Raw genomic sequence first — 15,965 nt, forward strand, 5'->3', positions numbered from 1 at the left:
AAAGGGTGTACACTAATCAAGATGGAAAGAAAAATAAAGCAAAATGTTATTATATTTCAATGTTAGGTGAAAATTTGGATGTAAAATTAGTTGACTTGGTCACTAATACAGAATAGAAAAGTACTAATATATCAGGTCCCAAGTAGAAACTACAAAAAGAAAAGAATATTGTATTAGAAGGCATAAATTTTACATAATGAATTTGAATTCACCCTAGAAAGCAGGTTATATTACATTGGGTGAACTCCACCAAATGATGATTTACCACCACCACTACTGCTTTCCCCCTGTGCCAAATTACAGTATCTCAACTCATTGAATTTTTATTTTTTATTTATTGCCCAATTAATGGAGTACTAGCCTCAATATATGATTTTGTAGTCTTCTTGGTTGTTGACATCCAGAAGGCAATCTGTGAAAGAGAGAGGATCTTACAGAGACCATCTGGTAGTGGCTCATACTACTTCTACTCCCTTTGCATCAGATCGGATTCTATCAATGGCACCAACTAAGTTGCAAGGCAGATGGGAAACACCGTTTAGCTTTTTTACCCAAAAAGAAGAGGGGTTGGGTGTGGTCAAAAGCTAGCAATCTTTTATAGTTGGTGAGTTTAAAGAGCAGGAGGCATATAGATGGTGAATAAGAATACAGATGGAAAGAAAGAGGTTTCAGAGGAGAATAATAAGTAGCAAGACATCACAGTGAGTTAAAGACAGGAAAAAAAGTAAAGAAATAGTGGTTAGCATTGTAAAAGTTATTATGGAGTCAGAGACTAAGTATTTGGGAAAGTTACCTAGATTCAGATTGTAGAACCTTAACCGAAAATGGAAAGTGAAATCAGGGAATTAAGGGAAAAGTTGACTTTTGTGCATAAAAATATGGGAATGATGAAACATGGTAACTTGTCATGCCATGTAGAAGTATAGTGAATTATATTTACTGTCATCTTTATTTTATAGATTAGCAGGAAATTTGAACTAACAAATTTTAAATTTTATAGTTAACATAGAAATTGCTATGAAAAAGAAAAATCTTTTTATATGTATATCTAAATTAATTTTTATTTTTATTAGTTAATACTTATTGTAGTTTTTTCTAATTATTGCTTCTCTCTTTCTTATCTAAAGTCCTCACTAGTTATTAATTAGAATTGCAATTGACATTCAGGTAGAATTTTGTATCTAAGGATCAGAAACAAACCTAGAGTTTTTAATATATTTAAAGTATTTTACACAAGTCTAATTTTAAATATATATGTATATAATTATCAAGTTCAATTCTTTTATTCATTAGAGCAGAATTCAGGGAATTATGCTTCATGGGCCAAATTCATGCAACTTCCTTTTATATTTTTAGTTTGTAAACCCAGAACTGTCATTGCATTTTTAAATATTTTTATTTACATTTTAAAATAGGTACATTCAAAATATCATTAGTTTTATCTCTTTCCTCACAAAACCTGAAATATAGACCATCTTAGTCCATTTTCTGTTGCTATAACTGAGTACCACAGAACAAGCACTTCTTTTACCATATTATTCTAGAGTCTGGGAACTAGTTTTCAACAAATTAATTTGGTGGAGGAGTTTGGGACAGTAAATCATAGTATTGACTACCTGTTCTTTCATGAATTTGCTGGGCTCTGCTTAAGAAATTTTATTATCTATAATAACAAGTAAGAAGTATGTTGTTTTATCTATCCTATATTTTGAATTTTTAAATGTTTTGGTATTTTTATTGGTTTCAAAAAGATGGCCCAATATCAGAAAAGAAAAAAAAACATGAAATTATTGTTTGCTTCATACCTTACTGAAAAAAAATCAAGTACTGTTCTTTGTAGATACAGAAATAGTCTTTTTCTTTCTTTCTTTTTTTTTATGAGTTACACATGATAGTACAATGGTCTTGACATATCATACATTTGAATCAAATGGGGTATAATTTCTCATTACTCTGAGTGTACAGGTTGCAGAATCACAATGGTCATACAGTCACTTATATACATACAGCAATACTAGTGTCTATTTTATTCTGCTGTCCTTCCCTTTCCCCCTTCCTCTCGCCTCTCCTCCCATCACTTCTCTCTACCCAATTTAATGTGACACACTTCTTTTTGTTTTTTAATCATCTGATTGAATTTCACTAATATACCCTTGTTAATATAGTTGCTCATATATTTGGAGTTGGAAAAAAAGGAAATATTCTATTTTTGAGCTTTTTGGTCTTATGGAGTTATTTGTCAGTCTTTTCCTCAGTATGCCTGGTTGTGTCACCTGGATTTCCATGTATTCCAATAAAAGTAGTCACTTTTGCTTTTGTTATGGTCTCAGATATTTGATATTCTCTCAGAGCTTCCAAGATTATTTTGTTTCTGATTTGAGTATGGAAGAAATATTCCAATCATAAAGGACATTTTCCTTTCCTGTCTTCTGTATTCTAGAACAACATCACATAGAAAGAAGATATCATTATCTGATTGGAGTAATTAAGATGCAGTATCATGTGATATAGATTAGAGTATGCAAATGATTGCACAATCAAAGAGGGTTTTTTTATTATAATCTAAAGAAAAACGTTTCATGGACACAGTCCATGTTATGTTTCTTTCTTTTTTCTTTTTCCAAGACATATGCTTCCCATTTCAAATCACAGTACATCAAAATGAAGTCAGTATAATGATTCAGTTAGTAAGGTAGCCAGTGTGGGACTTGGCATCACCAGATCTCCTGATTTGCTGATTGTTTATAAAATCAGTTGAGAACATTCAGCCTTTGTTGGAAAATGCAAGTAGCCCATGATGAATTTCATGGCTTATCCATTATTACTTTTTTTAGAGGAAAAGGAATGGTTAGTTCTCCTGTCCTTCCCTGCCACACCCTCCTTTTTTTTCTTTGTAGTATTTGTTTAGGTTTAAATCACTTTGCTAAAAAACATTCATCTAGAAAGAAAAATACCATTTTCTGAATACCATTAGGAAAAACAAGGTGGAATGAGAGGCAAAAAATTTGATCAGTGGTCAGATTCTTGGAGGTGCTTCATAAATTCAGTACAAAATCACCCGACTGTAGTCAATAATGCTTAAGTTTGTTAAGAGATTACGCTAAGCCTTCCCAAGTTCTAATTGAGAAAGTTATCTTTATCATTCTTTTCTGATAAAGAGAAAGAGATAATTTAGTAGATGTATGATAATAATATGTAATGCCCATGTTGGTCATATACTAATGTTAGAAATGTGGCATCTTAGAACTTTCTGATCGTGAGCACCTAAGATTTGGACCTTTTCACAGGAAGAACATCACTTAAGCTTTGCAATTTCGTTGCTTAGCCATTCCAGTGTCCTTCTCTATAAAATGGGAGTAGTAATTATTTCCAGAGTCTTTTTGAGGAAAATACTTTGCATGATTGCATGCAAAAAAAATATTAAAAATCAGAAGTTTCTTCATTCCATCCATCCAACATACATGTCTTATAAACACACACAAATAGGTTCACACTCACTTATTTTTTAATAAAATATGGATTAACTTGTAAATACTATTATCTGTATTTCTAATTATTGATAACTGTAACATCAAAGAAATTTGGTTGCAAAACAGATCATTAGAATATTAAATATGTTATGAAATGTAATTTTAAAATTCCATAGTGGAGAAAAGCTGGGACCTCATAATTCTGTTTCAATTGCAATGTTCTCTCCATCCAGAGTACTGTTTTCTCCCCTCTTTTACCCTTTTTTTTTCAACTTCACCATCTAAATAGGCTAATCCCAACCTATCTTTGAAGATTTTCTCATTAATTTTCTATACTAAGAAGTCATTCTTTGCTCCTGCCCCCAGCAGCCAGCAGCCAATCCACATAATGCATACTTTGATTCACCTCTTATGTCTCCCTTCTTCTTCTTCTTCTTCTTCTTCTTCTTCTTCTTCTTCTTCTTCTTCTTCTTCTTCTTCTTCGGCACCAAGGATTCAACTCAGGGCACTCGAACACAGTAGCACATCCTCAGCCCTATTTTGTATTGTATTTAGAGACAGGATCTCACTGAATTGCTTAGCGCCTCACTGTTGCTGAGGCTGGCTTTGAACTTGCCATTCTCCTTTTTCAGCATCCTGAGCCACTGGGATTACAGGAGTGCACCACCTGCCCAGCTCGATCATTATTCTTAAAAGTAATAACATTTGATAAATGTGAATTTTTGAGACAAATCTGAATGATCTGTCTTTGATTCTGCTATATCTTTGACAGAGTGAACTTTGCAAACATTGAATAAGAATCATTTGAATGGAGGTGTTAACATACCATTCACACCCTATTTTTGCTTTGTGAAGTATGAATGTGTATAACCAACAGGATAATATGTCCCTTTTTTGTTGTTATTGATAACAGAGGTATGATTTAGGAAAATTCCTGTTTATTTTTGTATATTTTGTCCAATTAAATAGGAACTAATACAAATTTTAAACATGACAATGAAAGTTTCCCCCAAATTATTGATTTATTCTCTGCTTGAAAATGTTAGTTAAAAATATTCATCTCTTATTTTCTTATTTTATATCACAACATATATTAAGAATTTATCTGCAGTACTATAAAGAAAAACAGTTGTATTTCTCAGTAATTTTCAAGTATAACTATTCTGTGGACATAAATTTAAAATATTTGCCATTTTTTATTCTGACTTTGAAAATTGACCTATTTTAAGATTTTAAAAAGTTGGGGCTGGGGATGTGGCTCAAGTGGTAGCGCGCTCGTCTGGCATGCGTGCGGCCCAGGTTCGATCCTCAGCACCACATACCAACAAAGATGTTGTGTCTGCCGATAACTAAAAAATAAATAAATAAATATTTAAAATAAATAAATAAATAAAAAGATTTTAAAATGTCAAAGAATATAGATTTAAAACAAATGCTTAGCCTGATGCATTCCCTTTTTCTGTCTTTAAATAATCTCTCTTATCTTTCTCTCTCTCTGCATCTCCTCATTCCTTTATCCCACTCTTTCTCAGTCGATTTCTGCCTAAAGAACACTAGCTACAACACTTCTTCACAACAGGCTACCTTACATCAAATTTATAAGCTCAAAATAATGTCTTTGAACTAAGATATACTACCACTAAGGTATGATTGTAAATGATTGTGTATTTGCAAAGTCACTGGTTATGCCAAATTCCAAATTCCAAGTTCAACACAACAGTGTGAATATAATTATTTTATATTACAAAATATGTGCTGGACAGTTTATTCTGTATTTGTAGGAAAAGGAAATAATTGTTATCAAAAACCAAAACTCACATTTTTTTTATACCCTACTTCCCATCTGCAGTCAATAACTTGCTAATAGAAGTTAATATTTAATTGGCTAGGTACGAAAAGAGTATGGGAAATGCCTGCGAACACATTGCTGTAGTGGCAAAAGTACAGAGAGTTCCATTGGCTCAGGGAAAACTTCTGGTTCTAGAACTCCTGGACGCTACTCTACAGGCTCACAGGTAAATGATGTTTGTCCTCTGAAATTTAATATTCCTTATGTGTAGTCTGTTATTGCTGTTCTTTCCTATCCCAAGTATTGATCACATCGAATGTGATGTTGTTTTCATGTGATTGGTATGAAAATGAAATTGACAGAAACTGAAGGAAGCAAAACTGTAATAAAATTGAAATTCAAGGTCTAAGGTTATGTAATAAATAATTTCCTCAAATTTTTTTCTAGTTGAATGAGTGTCATAGGTGAAGAAAGGAATTTCCTATTTGATCCATAACTCAAAATATTCTCTCTGTGTGTGTGCGTATATGTATATATATAATTTGTGAACTTATTATTAGTTCTCTAGCAGATAAAATAATTCTTTATCACATACTGAAATAATTTACATATAAAATTATATGTTTAAGTAAAAAAGCTATTAGAATTCCTACCATATTTATGTGCTGACAAGTTGAGGAAAACCTCAGGAGAACTTAGGACACATCATCAAAATAACTCGTCTGTTTCCATCAGTTCAGCATTGAACATGACTATAGAGAGTCTCTTATCAGGGAAACTGTAAACCCTTAGGTAAACTGTTGGCCATTTTTACCAGGCTACAATGTCCTCCTAAAGATAGTTACATAGAAATTTCAGCATCTTGGATGCTAAAATGAGCCAGGTATAAAAGACAGGATTGTGTGGGTATGAGCAAGTTTGAATTCAGATAATCAGACTAATCGTTTTGTGACTGCTTGTCTCAGTAGGGAAAAAACCCACTGTTTTCAGTGTCATCAGTTGAATTCTGAGTAAGGCTTGATTAAGTTGATAAAGTTATAAATCTCAGATTAATTTTTCTTGACTCTTACCTCAACCAATAAATCTAATTATTTTTCAAAATGATTATCCCTGGAACAACTCTCATAATTCAATGATAGTAAACATTGTTTCCATAAACACTTTTCTGAAACTTAATGAAGTTCTCCTTTATCTATAAATAAAATCATGTATCTAATGTCAATATAATATACTCCCAACTAAAGTTTTAGTAACTCATATTTAACTATCAAACACATAAGATTATTTTAAATAACTTATCAACCACAAATGATGAAAATGATTCCTAAATATAACAAATGGGTATTAAAAATCTGCATTTGGTTTATCACTTCTATATTTTACTGAGGTGGCACAGTTGCATATTAGGGGAACCAGATATACTCTTCAGGTGGGCAGAGTTTTCTAAGCCTAAGACTTCTTAATTTGCCAATTGGCCTAAGAATGGTGGGAACTCCAGAGGATGCTTACAGCAAAAGCTCCTTTGTATAATCAAGGCCTTTATTTCAAACTTGTCATCCATCTCCCCACCTCTCCTTTTTGTGATAATATTTTTACAACTTTTAAATTGAAATTACTGAGATTTTGCATATTGTCCACCTGATTACGTTAATAGGCAAAAGCATTCATTGAACTCACTTGCTATAGTCATTTTGTAGACAAAAGTCATTACTGAAAGAATATTTGGCAGTTTCAGTTATTAAGTTACAACAGAGTTATACAATATTTAGTAAAACTTCTAGTTTAGGAGATAAAGCAGTGAAGCTTAATAAGATATTGATAAACTTTACAGGTGGGTTCACCTTTGTTTGAACCCTACCTTACCATGTGCCAGCTATGACAGAACAAGTTTTAATCTCATTGACTGAAAGTTTTTCATTTGTAAACTAATGATAATAATACTAATTTCTTCAGTTAGAATGATTGAGTTAATGTGTACAGAATGCTTAGAGTGTAGGTGCTCAATGTATGGTAGCTGCTACTGTTCATTAGTGCAATTACAGAATATAAAATCATATATATTTATATATTTTATATATATTTATATTCATAAACTGTATGCATTTTAAAATTATATCATTTATTTCTTCACCATTATAGTTTGTAACATCATAATTATATTCCTGGGGGAAAAACTTACATTATTTTCTTATACTTAGGATACTGATTCTGATCAATATGCCAGTATAGGCCTCTATAAAATGATAGTCACTTAGATTCTGTCATTGAGTTAGATAAAACTAATAAAATATGTTTCACATTAATTGTGATTTTCCATAAGCAAAGGCTAATGTATTCACTGATATTAAGGAAAAAATTTGGGGAGCATGAATGCTTTTTTTAAAATCACAAAACTTCTAAAATAAAAATCCTTATGTATTTCACATTTTTATTTAGAAATATTGAGAACTTCCTATATATTACCAGCTAGTCTTTTCGGGGGATAACCTCCCTATAATCACAAGCTTTGATTGTGGTAGTAGGAGAATTTATCAGATTGTGAAAACTGGTATAGAAGCAACATACTGTGATGGAAAGTATTCAAGGGACTACTTGGGTTTTCAAAGACTGTCTTTGGATGTAGTAATTATGCCAGTGCTGAATGACAATATTCTAAATGAGAGGGAGAAAGGAAGTTCAGGTGAAAGCAATTTCAGATGAGAAAACAGCTATTGCAAAGCCTTTAAGACAGGGGAAACTTAAAAATTCAGGAATAGAAGGAATCCTATTAGGCAAAGTAAAGGCATTCTTTAAGATAAGAATATAGTCACATTAGAGAGACAATTGCAGAAGTCAGAGGAAAAGGCAGGAGATAGATCCCTATAGTATTTGTAGGAGTAAATGGATTTAGATTTTGTTTGGATTGCTTTGGAAAGTCAATGGGATGATTTAGAGAAGGAAGAGACAGGATATCATGCACAGGTAATCAAGATCATGTGATAGCTTTCTAGATACTAGAATGACATGATTGGCAAAACTAAGGAATTGAAAATTGTCTCCATATGTTGGTGCTCTATCCTTCCTTCCTTCCTGGTACTAATCACTTATAAATGATGATCATTTCCAAAAGAAGGCAAATGTAAGTGCACAGAAATAAGTACAGATTTTTTTTTTAAACTGTGGACTGAAAGATTTTTTTCTTCCCTCTTTTGTATACCTCTAATTGTTCTGTCATTTATCCTTCATTTATTTTATTGACTTTCTAGGTGTATTAACTTTTACATAATATTTTTTTAAAAAAATAATGTATTTAACGTGTGAAATTGTGAAGCATATTAAGATAATGAAGAACTGTGAACTCAATACCCAATTTAAGGAACAGAATTTTTTCTTCTTTATTTAACCTCTTCTAACTGATCTGTATATGTCCCTACAGAAGCTTCCTAAATTTTGTTCTAGTTTTCTTGACTTATAGTAGTAGTTTTTCCCCCTCCCAAAAATATTTTTTAGTATTCCTTTGTTAATATATCTGGTAAAATGATATTGTCCATATTTTTAGGGATCTCTTTCACTGAAGAAATCTTTTAAGATTTGTCATTTTTTTATGAGTTTTGATATATTTTGTTTTGTGTGTCTGTGTGTATGTGTGTGTCAACAATGACACAGTGGAAATGTGATTAGATATTCAACAGTATTTCTAAATACTTCTGAATACATTTCAAGATTTATAAAAACAACTGTATAATATTCTAAGATTAACTACTGTTACTGTTTATGAAGTTAAAACATGGAACATAACCCATTTCTGAGTTGATTTCAACCTTATTTGTAGCAATGTTTCTTACAAACTATTTCATTCTTGGAAAAACCTTCTGAAATATTTTGTTGCTTCCTCCAAAGTTTTTGATCCCTAATTCAATAAGATGGCAAAACAGAAAAAAAAAAATTTCTTCAAAATGTAATATTACAATATTTTCAGAAATTATCTGACATGTAAATTTGAATGTGAGATAATAATGATGGAAATAATTAAATAATAATGGAAGACATTTTAGCTATCTTTAAAACTTCCTACTCTGAAGCATTGAATAGGAATGAATTGATACCTTTATCTCCTTCAAAAGAAAAGGCAGGATAGTATGTAATCTCTAAAATTGCATAGGTTTTCTTATAGTAGTTATGGAAAATGTAAACTCAATAGAATTTTATAATATTTTGTTCTTACCAGTGTCACTCTTGCAAGACTGAATTTTTAAACTAAACTTTTGTTAATAATCTGACAACTTAATACACATTTAAACATTCACATCCCAGTGAAAGTTATATTGAGCCCAGTGTGGTGGCACATACCTGTAATTCCAGTGAATTGGGAGGTTGAGGCAGGAGGAAAGTTCAAGGCCCATTTCAATTTAGCAAGGCCCTAAATAACTTAGTGAGACCCTGTCTCAAAATAGAAAAATCGAAAGTGCTGGGAATGTGGCTCAGTGGTTAAGTGCTTCTGGGTTCAATCCCTGATTTAAAAAAAAAAAAAAAAAGTTGAAATGAAAATAATTTGTTTTACTTTGGAAACTAAAATTTTAAATTTTCTAATTCTGTGTACAGTATTCTATATTACCTAAAATATATGAATTGGTACAGTGCTTTACATTTATTCCTTTTTCACAGCCAGGTAGTGTCATTAATTTTATTTGTGATATTCTCATGTGACTATGCTATAAGCAGGTAGAGATCATTTAATTTCTAGATGCTAGAAACAAAGGTCTCATATAACTGTGAGAGAATGATTTATGTGAAAACTCACAGCCTCATGAGTTTGTTTCTTTTCTTCCTTTTCCCCATTCAGAGCCGAATTCGTAGAATGTGGAATGACACAGTCCGAAAACAGTCAGAGTCGTCATTTATTACTGGAGATATAAACAGTTCGGCATCACTCAACAGAGGTAATTAGAAATGATTTTTTATATTTATTACTCCTCGGATTACTTTAAAAAGTTTTCAAATGCATTGCTTTATTTGCAAGTTCTAAACCTCATTCCCTTTGATAGGAATAGTGTAAAACCTGGTTGATTGTAGCAGTGTGTTCCATTATTCATATGCCTGTTTATTAAATCCTGAATTTTCAGGAAATTTTTTCCAAATGGAAATTAGATAACGAGAAACTTCTTTTTCCAGTCATCTGCCACTGTTATAAACTGGTGAGCTGTCAGGCCTCATTGAAAGCAGTTGAAATGGGCAATTATGTGGTATATAGTCTGCTAAGCATCATAGAATTCCACATTGTCCCAGGTATAAAGCAATTTCATAGTCTTTGTGGAAGTAAAAATATATTGTCTAATACATACTTAAGGAAACCTGTGTACTTGTGAGGAGAAAATCACATGTAATCCTAATACCTAAAAGACTTATTCAGATAATATTGAATATTTTAAGGTCTAGGAAAGCTACTTTTATGTAATTCATGATTTTTTTTTATGTGTGTTTATGTACTTCTGGTTAAAATGCTCTCTGGACATCAGCATCATTTATATTTTTGAAATGAAGTTCTCTAGATGTACTATTATATTTGTGGTGGGTTCTCTTTCTTTCTCTTTTTCACACTGAGTGACAGAAATATTTAATTTATAAAAATGGCTAGATACAACATTTGTGCAATCAGTGCTGGAAACTATTAAGAATATAGTTTTTTTGGTAGAATGTGGTATTTGTATGAACTTAGTTATTTTTAAGGTCAACATTGTTATTTTTTCTTACCCCTAAACTAGAATTATTAATCTGTTTTTAACCTGTTTCTGCTTGCTTTTTGTTACATAAATAATGAAATAATTATTGCTTATGATTAAGAAAGATTTAGATGCCAGTACTCTTAATTGCTTTTACTCAAGTAATTTGTATCTTATTTATAGACAGACATTAGGACAAGTAGTGTGCAAACTGAATTTGATATAGGGATTCACACTTTTATATATCTCATTGAGTTTCATATGATGTTGGGTGCAAGGTTGTAGTAACTATAATCTAGTTGTGATTTTAAATTATCTACATTAAGTTAAGTAAGAATAGTGAGAGGGAAAAATTTCTTCAAATACGAGAAAAAATATATTAGAACAGCTACCTTTTTTTTTTTTTCAAAACAACTACCTTCTTCTTTTCTTTGTTGGAATTTACTGGATGATATACATTTAGACAATCTCTCTCAAGTTTTTTTATATAGATAATCTTCTCTTTCTGATTTAGTTTTATTCTGTAGTTTGTGAAATTTATCGAAATGTGAGTACTCTATTTTTTTACTTTTCAAGTCACAGTTAGTTTTCCTAGAAAGAAAATTATCCTTATCAATAGGATTTGTCATAAGGTATATTTTGAATCTGTTAATCACAGCATCCATGGAATAGTTGCTATTATTTAAAGAAGGGATGAGATGACTGTAACAATATACTGTTTCTTTACTTGTCATAAGGATGGATATAATATGTAAAATTATTATTTTGTCCAGTATTGTTACTAAAATGTATATAAAGTTAGTTAAAACCTTTTTTTAAGTGGACCATTTTTATGAACTTCAAACTACAAGCACATTTTGTAATGTTATTGATTAACTCCTTACTTCAGTTTCTTCTCAATAATGTCACCTACCAGGAATATAACAATATGTGTATGACTGAGTCAATTTGAAATGAATTGAAAGAAAATAATAACATTTCATATTGACTGATAATATGTCTAGGTCTGTAAACTAAGGTCAGTAATTTTAAAAGATAGTTCTTAAAGCTATTGAATGCAGGATATAAAATTTCTGTGACTTTGAAGAAGTTATGTTAACGAAGACTTTGGGGAGGAGGTTAAATTGAATGCATAATTTGAAGTGTGTCCAAGCAGTGATCTTTTTCATCATGATATGTACTCTTCCTTTCACTTAGTGACTTTAATGGTGCCAGAGATCATAGTGATCTTCCTTCCCTGAATTAATTTCCTAGCCCCCCTCCAGGTCAGAAACTCCTGGTTATATTCTCATCTCAATTTTTACCTTAGTTGATTAAAGTACTTTAAAATTTTATTTCTTCATATTATGTCTCTGAAGATAGCCTTTAACCTCCTTCTTTAATCTTGTCTTATTCCCCAGGGTCCTATCTTCCCTGCATTCAGGCGTGTGTATCATATTTAGGTAGGTGGCATCCAAGATTCATCTTTCCAGATAAACACTTCAGTTACCTCAGCAACATAATTATTCACTTGTGTTTATTCAAAAGATTATATTCTCTATTATTTAAAAAAGATCTTAGATACCTCATCTTTGCATCCTCATATATTCTAACTTCCCATTCATTCTTAGTTACAGTTAGCAATTTTTTTAAAAAATAAAACTCCATTTTTGTTCTTTCTAAGTTAGAAATATAAAATCTCTTATTTTTTTTCTTTAAAATAGTGCTGACTCTTGAAAATTACAGCTATTGCCTAACATTGTTTTTCTTATTTTTAATTTAGGTTTTCTTACTTATTTATACCATTGGCCAATACATTAAAAGAGTATTATTTTAAATTTTGTATGTCTTCTCATCTGTTCTTCCAAGTAAGAATCAGCAGCTACCATCTTTAGGAGCCATTAAGAGCAAAGAATTTACCATTCAATGTAGAACAACTTCTGTTTTTTTTTATTTTTAAACTATCCTTTATACTCTGTTCTTGAAATGCATCATTCCATCATATATATCAGATTATCTTTCTAGATTCCCATATAATAAAAATTATTATTATTGGGGTTTTATTTATTAGAATCATGTGAAACCTTGGAGGGTTTATTGATAATTTTCAATGAGTGTACTAATTTTTTTATATTCTTTTGAGAATTCATTGTTTGGTCACACTCATCTTTTTAAAACCTTCCACTCAATCTGTACTGAATATCTGTTTTTATGAGGATGTTTCCCCAACTGTTTCCTAAACCTTTTAAAATATTTTGTCTCTGCAAGTTGTTTGGTATGATGTTATACACTCAGGCAAATCCAAAATTCCTTGAAGCCAGTGCTATAACAATTAAACATCACTCACATTACTTATGCAGTAGAAGGGACTTTAGAAGAGCTATAAGGTCATGGTTGAATACGGAGTCTCAGGGTTAATTTTAAGCTATACCAAGTTTTTACAAGCTTGTAGGTGTAAAGGAGGTTTTATTCATTCATTTATTTAAATATTTATTATTTTATACATTCCTTGAAGATTTAGTCAATATTCAACCCCCAACTCCTCCAGGGCTATTAAAAATCTAATTAAAATCTCTACTAGCTCCAACATCCTGGTAGTGGTGAGAAGGACTTATAGTACTCTTTCTACCCATCTTTCCTGATCATAATCTCTGCTACAAAAACCTCATCTTAAACAGTTTAGATTCACAATGCCTCTTTTAAAAGTTGAGTTTGATCCAAAAATTAAGCTTTGCTGAGAAATTTCTCTAGCAGTATAACAAACATCTTCATTTCTGCCTCCCTTAGATCTATATAAAAATCAGAATATCTTCTGAAATTAGATGTTATTGAACATCACAAATATTATAATGGCATTTACCATTTTCTTTTTATTTAATTATTGAGATTGAGAGCAGAAATTTTTTCCAATCAAGTTTAAGAAACTCCTGTCAATGGGGTATCTTTATGTGAGTTATCAAAAGTTACTTTAACGCTCATCCCAGTTATGAGTGACTGCAAAGTTGTGTTCCTTCTAAGTGATATAATTAGTGAAAAAGTCACTTCTTCTGGAATAAAAGTTTGCCTAGAATCATAGGGTTTTATTTCCCTCTAAACTTCCAACCTCTATTTTGTAAACCTGCCACATGAATTATTGTGATATAAATTTTTAGGAATGGAGAGTTGGACCAGTAAGACTATATTTATTTAAGCCATATTTAAGTGTTATGGTTCAGAAGACTGATCTATAGATATTTAGCACTTATTTATAAATGCAGATGATTTTCTTTTAAGTGTTCAGATTTGTATTAATCTGCACAACATTTTCACTGAATTTGTAGTCAGTAAAATTATGATGACCTCTGATGATGCATATATTTTCATAGATTTTTTTTAAAAGGGTAAATTTTGGCTCTCATTTACTTTGTATCAGAACTACCAATTGAAAGGTGACCTTATTGGTTTGGGGCATTGTTTTAACAAAGCGGGAAAACTCTGCCATCAAATATACATTTGCAAGTTGCTGACTTACTCATTATAGTTTCACCTAGTAGTTTTATAAACAGACATTGAGTTCTAATCCAGTGACAGTTTCCAAATTGCTCAACTTCTCAGGCCTTATGCAATATCGATACAAATGGTTCCCACTTCAGAAGGTCCTTGAGAGGAATATATAAGTTAATATATGTAAATTGTTTACAACGGCATCAAGAACATAATAAGCGCTATTATTATTACTACTTTATTCAGAGATATCATATTATTATATTTTCTAATAAATGAAAACTTTTCCTTGCCAGGGCTCTCAAATAATCAGATATTAAAATTCATCATTCACTACTAAAGTTTCCTTTCCTTTTTATTTTCCAGCAATAGGTGGGAGGAATGAGGAGGTTACCTGAGTGCCACGTAAAACAAATAATAATTCACCTAAGATGGTGCTACCCTTGAGGCTAACAAAGAAGAAAGCTAATAAAACTGAATTGTCTCTTCTTAATTAGAAATTAAATGCAAATTACATCTGCCTATTTGTACTTTCCTCTTTTGATTTGCAACCCTACTCTAGTGTCAAAGAAATAAAGATAATATATTTATTTTTTTTTATTCCTTAGATGATGCCTTAACAAACCCCATCTTCTCTTTTATTTCAAACACTATCCTACCCCTCCAAAACTTAGATAACACCAGTTCAATTCAGACAGTCCTGCTAAATAACAAGTTATGTAGCAGAACTGGGATATGACTAGACCTGTTTTTAACTTATGCCTTCTCTGAGCCTGTATTGTCTTTTCTTGGTCACTGAAGCAGAAGATATTTCACAATAAATCACCTGCTACTCATTAATATTCAAGCTTCTAAACCTAATTTGCTTTTATATTTTTAAAGAGAAATGAAAATGAAAAACTGTAAATGGTGTTTGAGAACTTAACAGTTTATATAAATTAAAACTACTAGGGAAAACACTGATAATCATTCACTATACTTTATTTATGTCAATAAATATAATTGGCTTAAAAGCATAAACATACCATACTGCCCCAGAACCTTGCTGTTCTAAAGGATTATAAAATCCCTGGTTGTAAATATAAACCAGCTACTCAAATAATCTGACATCTATTTGTGAAATTTGAAAAACTAGTCAATAATGTATCAATAGTACTTGCAAAGTCTAACAAATCAAAGGATCTCATATGACAGACTACTTTTTCTTATCAACAAACATGATGATGTTAACACAATATAGGTAACCTATAGCATAAATAAATTTTTCTTTTGAGATTCACCATTATATTTATGTCTGAAATTTTTTGTTCTTTGCATTTCTGGATGTGTACAGGAATGCTGTTAATTTCTTTGAACAAACCTGTCATCAATAAAAATATAGTCAGAAAAGGTTCAATATGATAAAAAAAATTGTGTTAGAAAACCAGGTAAATAACCAAATGCAACATAGGTACAGATTTTAAAAGTGAGATGCTGAATTAAATAGATAATTAAATAATATTATTAAATTCTGATTTCTAACCCAATGAGACCAAATAATGTTCA

General features: G+C 31.1%; 1 protein-coding gene across 6 annotated transcripts in view; it reads left to right on the top strand.

The window, feature by feature from the left end:
• Positions 1–15,965, top strand: part of Adgrl3 (adhesion G protein-coupled receptor L3) — a 395,548-nt gene that overhangs the window by 358,560 nt on the left and 21,023 nt on the right. For all 6 annotated transcript variants that reach the window (XM_076865221.2, XM_076865222.2, XM_077110223.1 and 3 more), the window contains 2 exons: positions 5,360–5,485; positions 10,082–10,178. In XM_076865221.2, the coding sequence (XP_076721336.2) occupies positions 5,360–5,485; positions 10,082–10,178 (223 nt within the window). The remainder of the gene's footprint in view (positions 1–5,359; positions 5,486–10,081; positions 10,179–15,965) is intronic.

This window comes from Callospermophilus lateralis, chromosome 8, assembly GCF_048772815.1.
Source record: "Callospermophilus lateralis isolate mCalLat2 chromosome 8, mCalLat2.hap1, whole genome shotgun sequence".
Lineage (NCBI taxonomy): Eukaryota > Metazoa > Chordata > Mammalia > Rodentia > Sciuridae > Callospermophilus > Callospermophilus lateralis.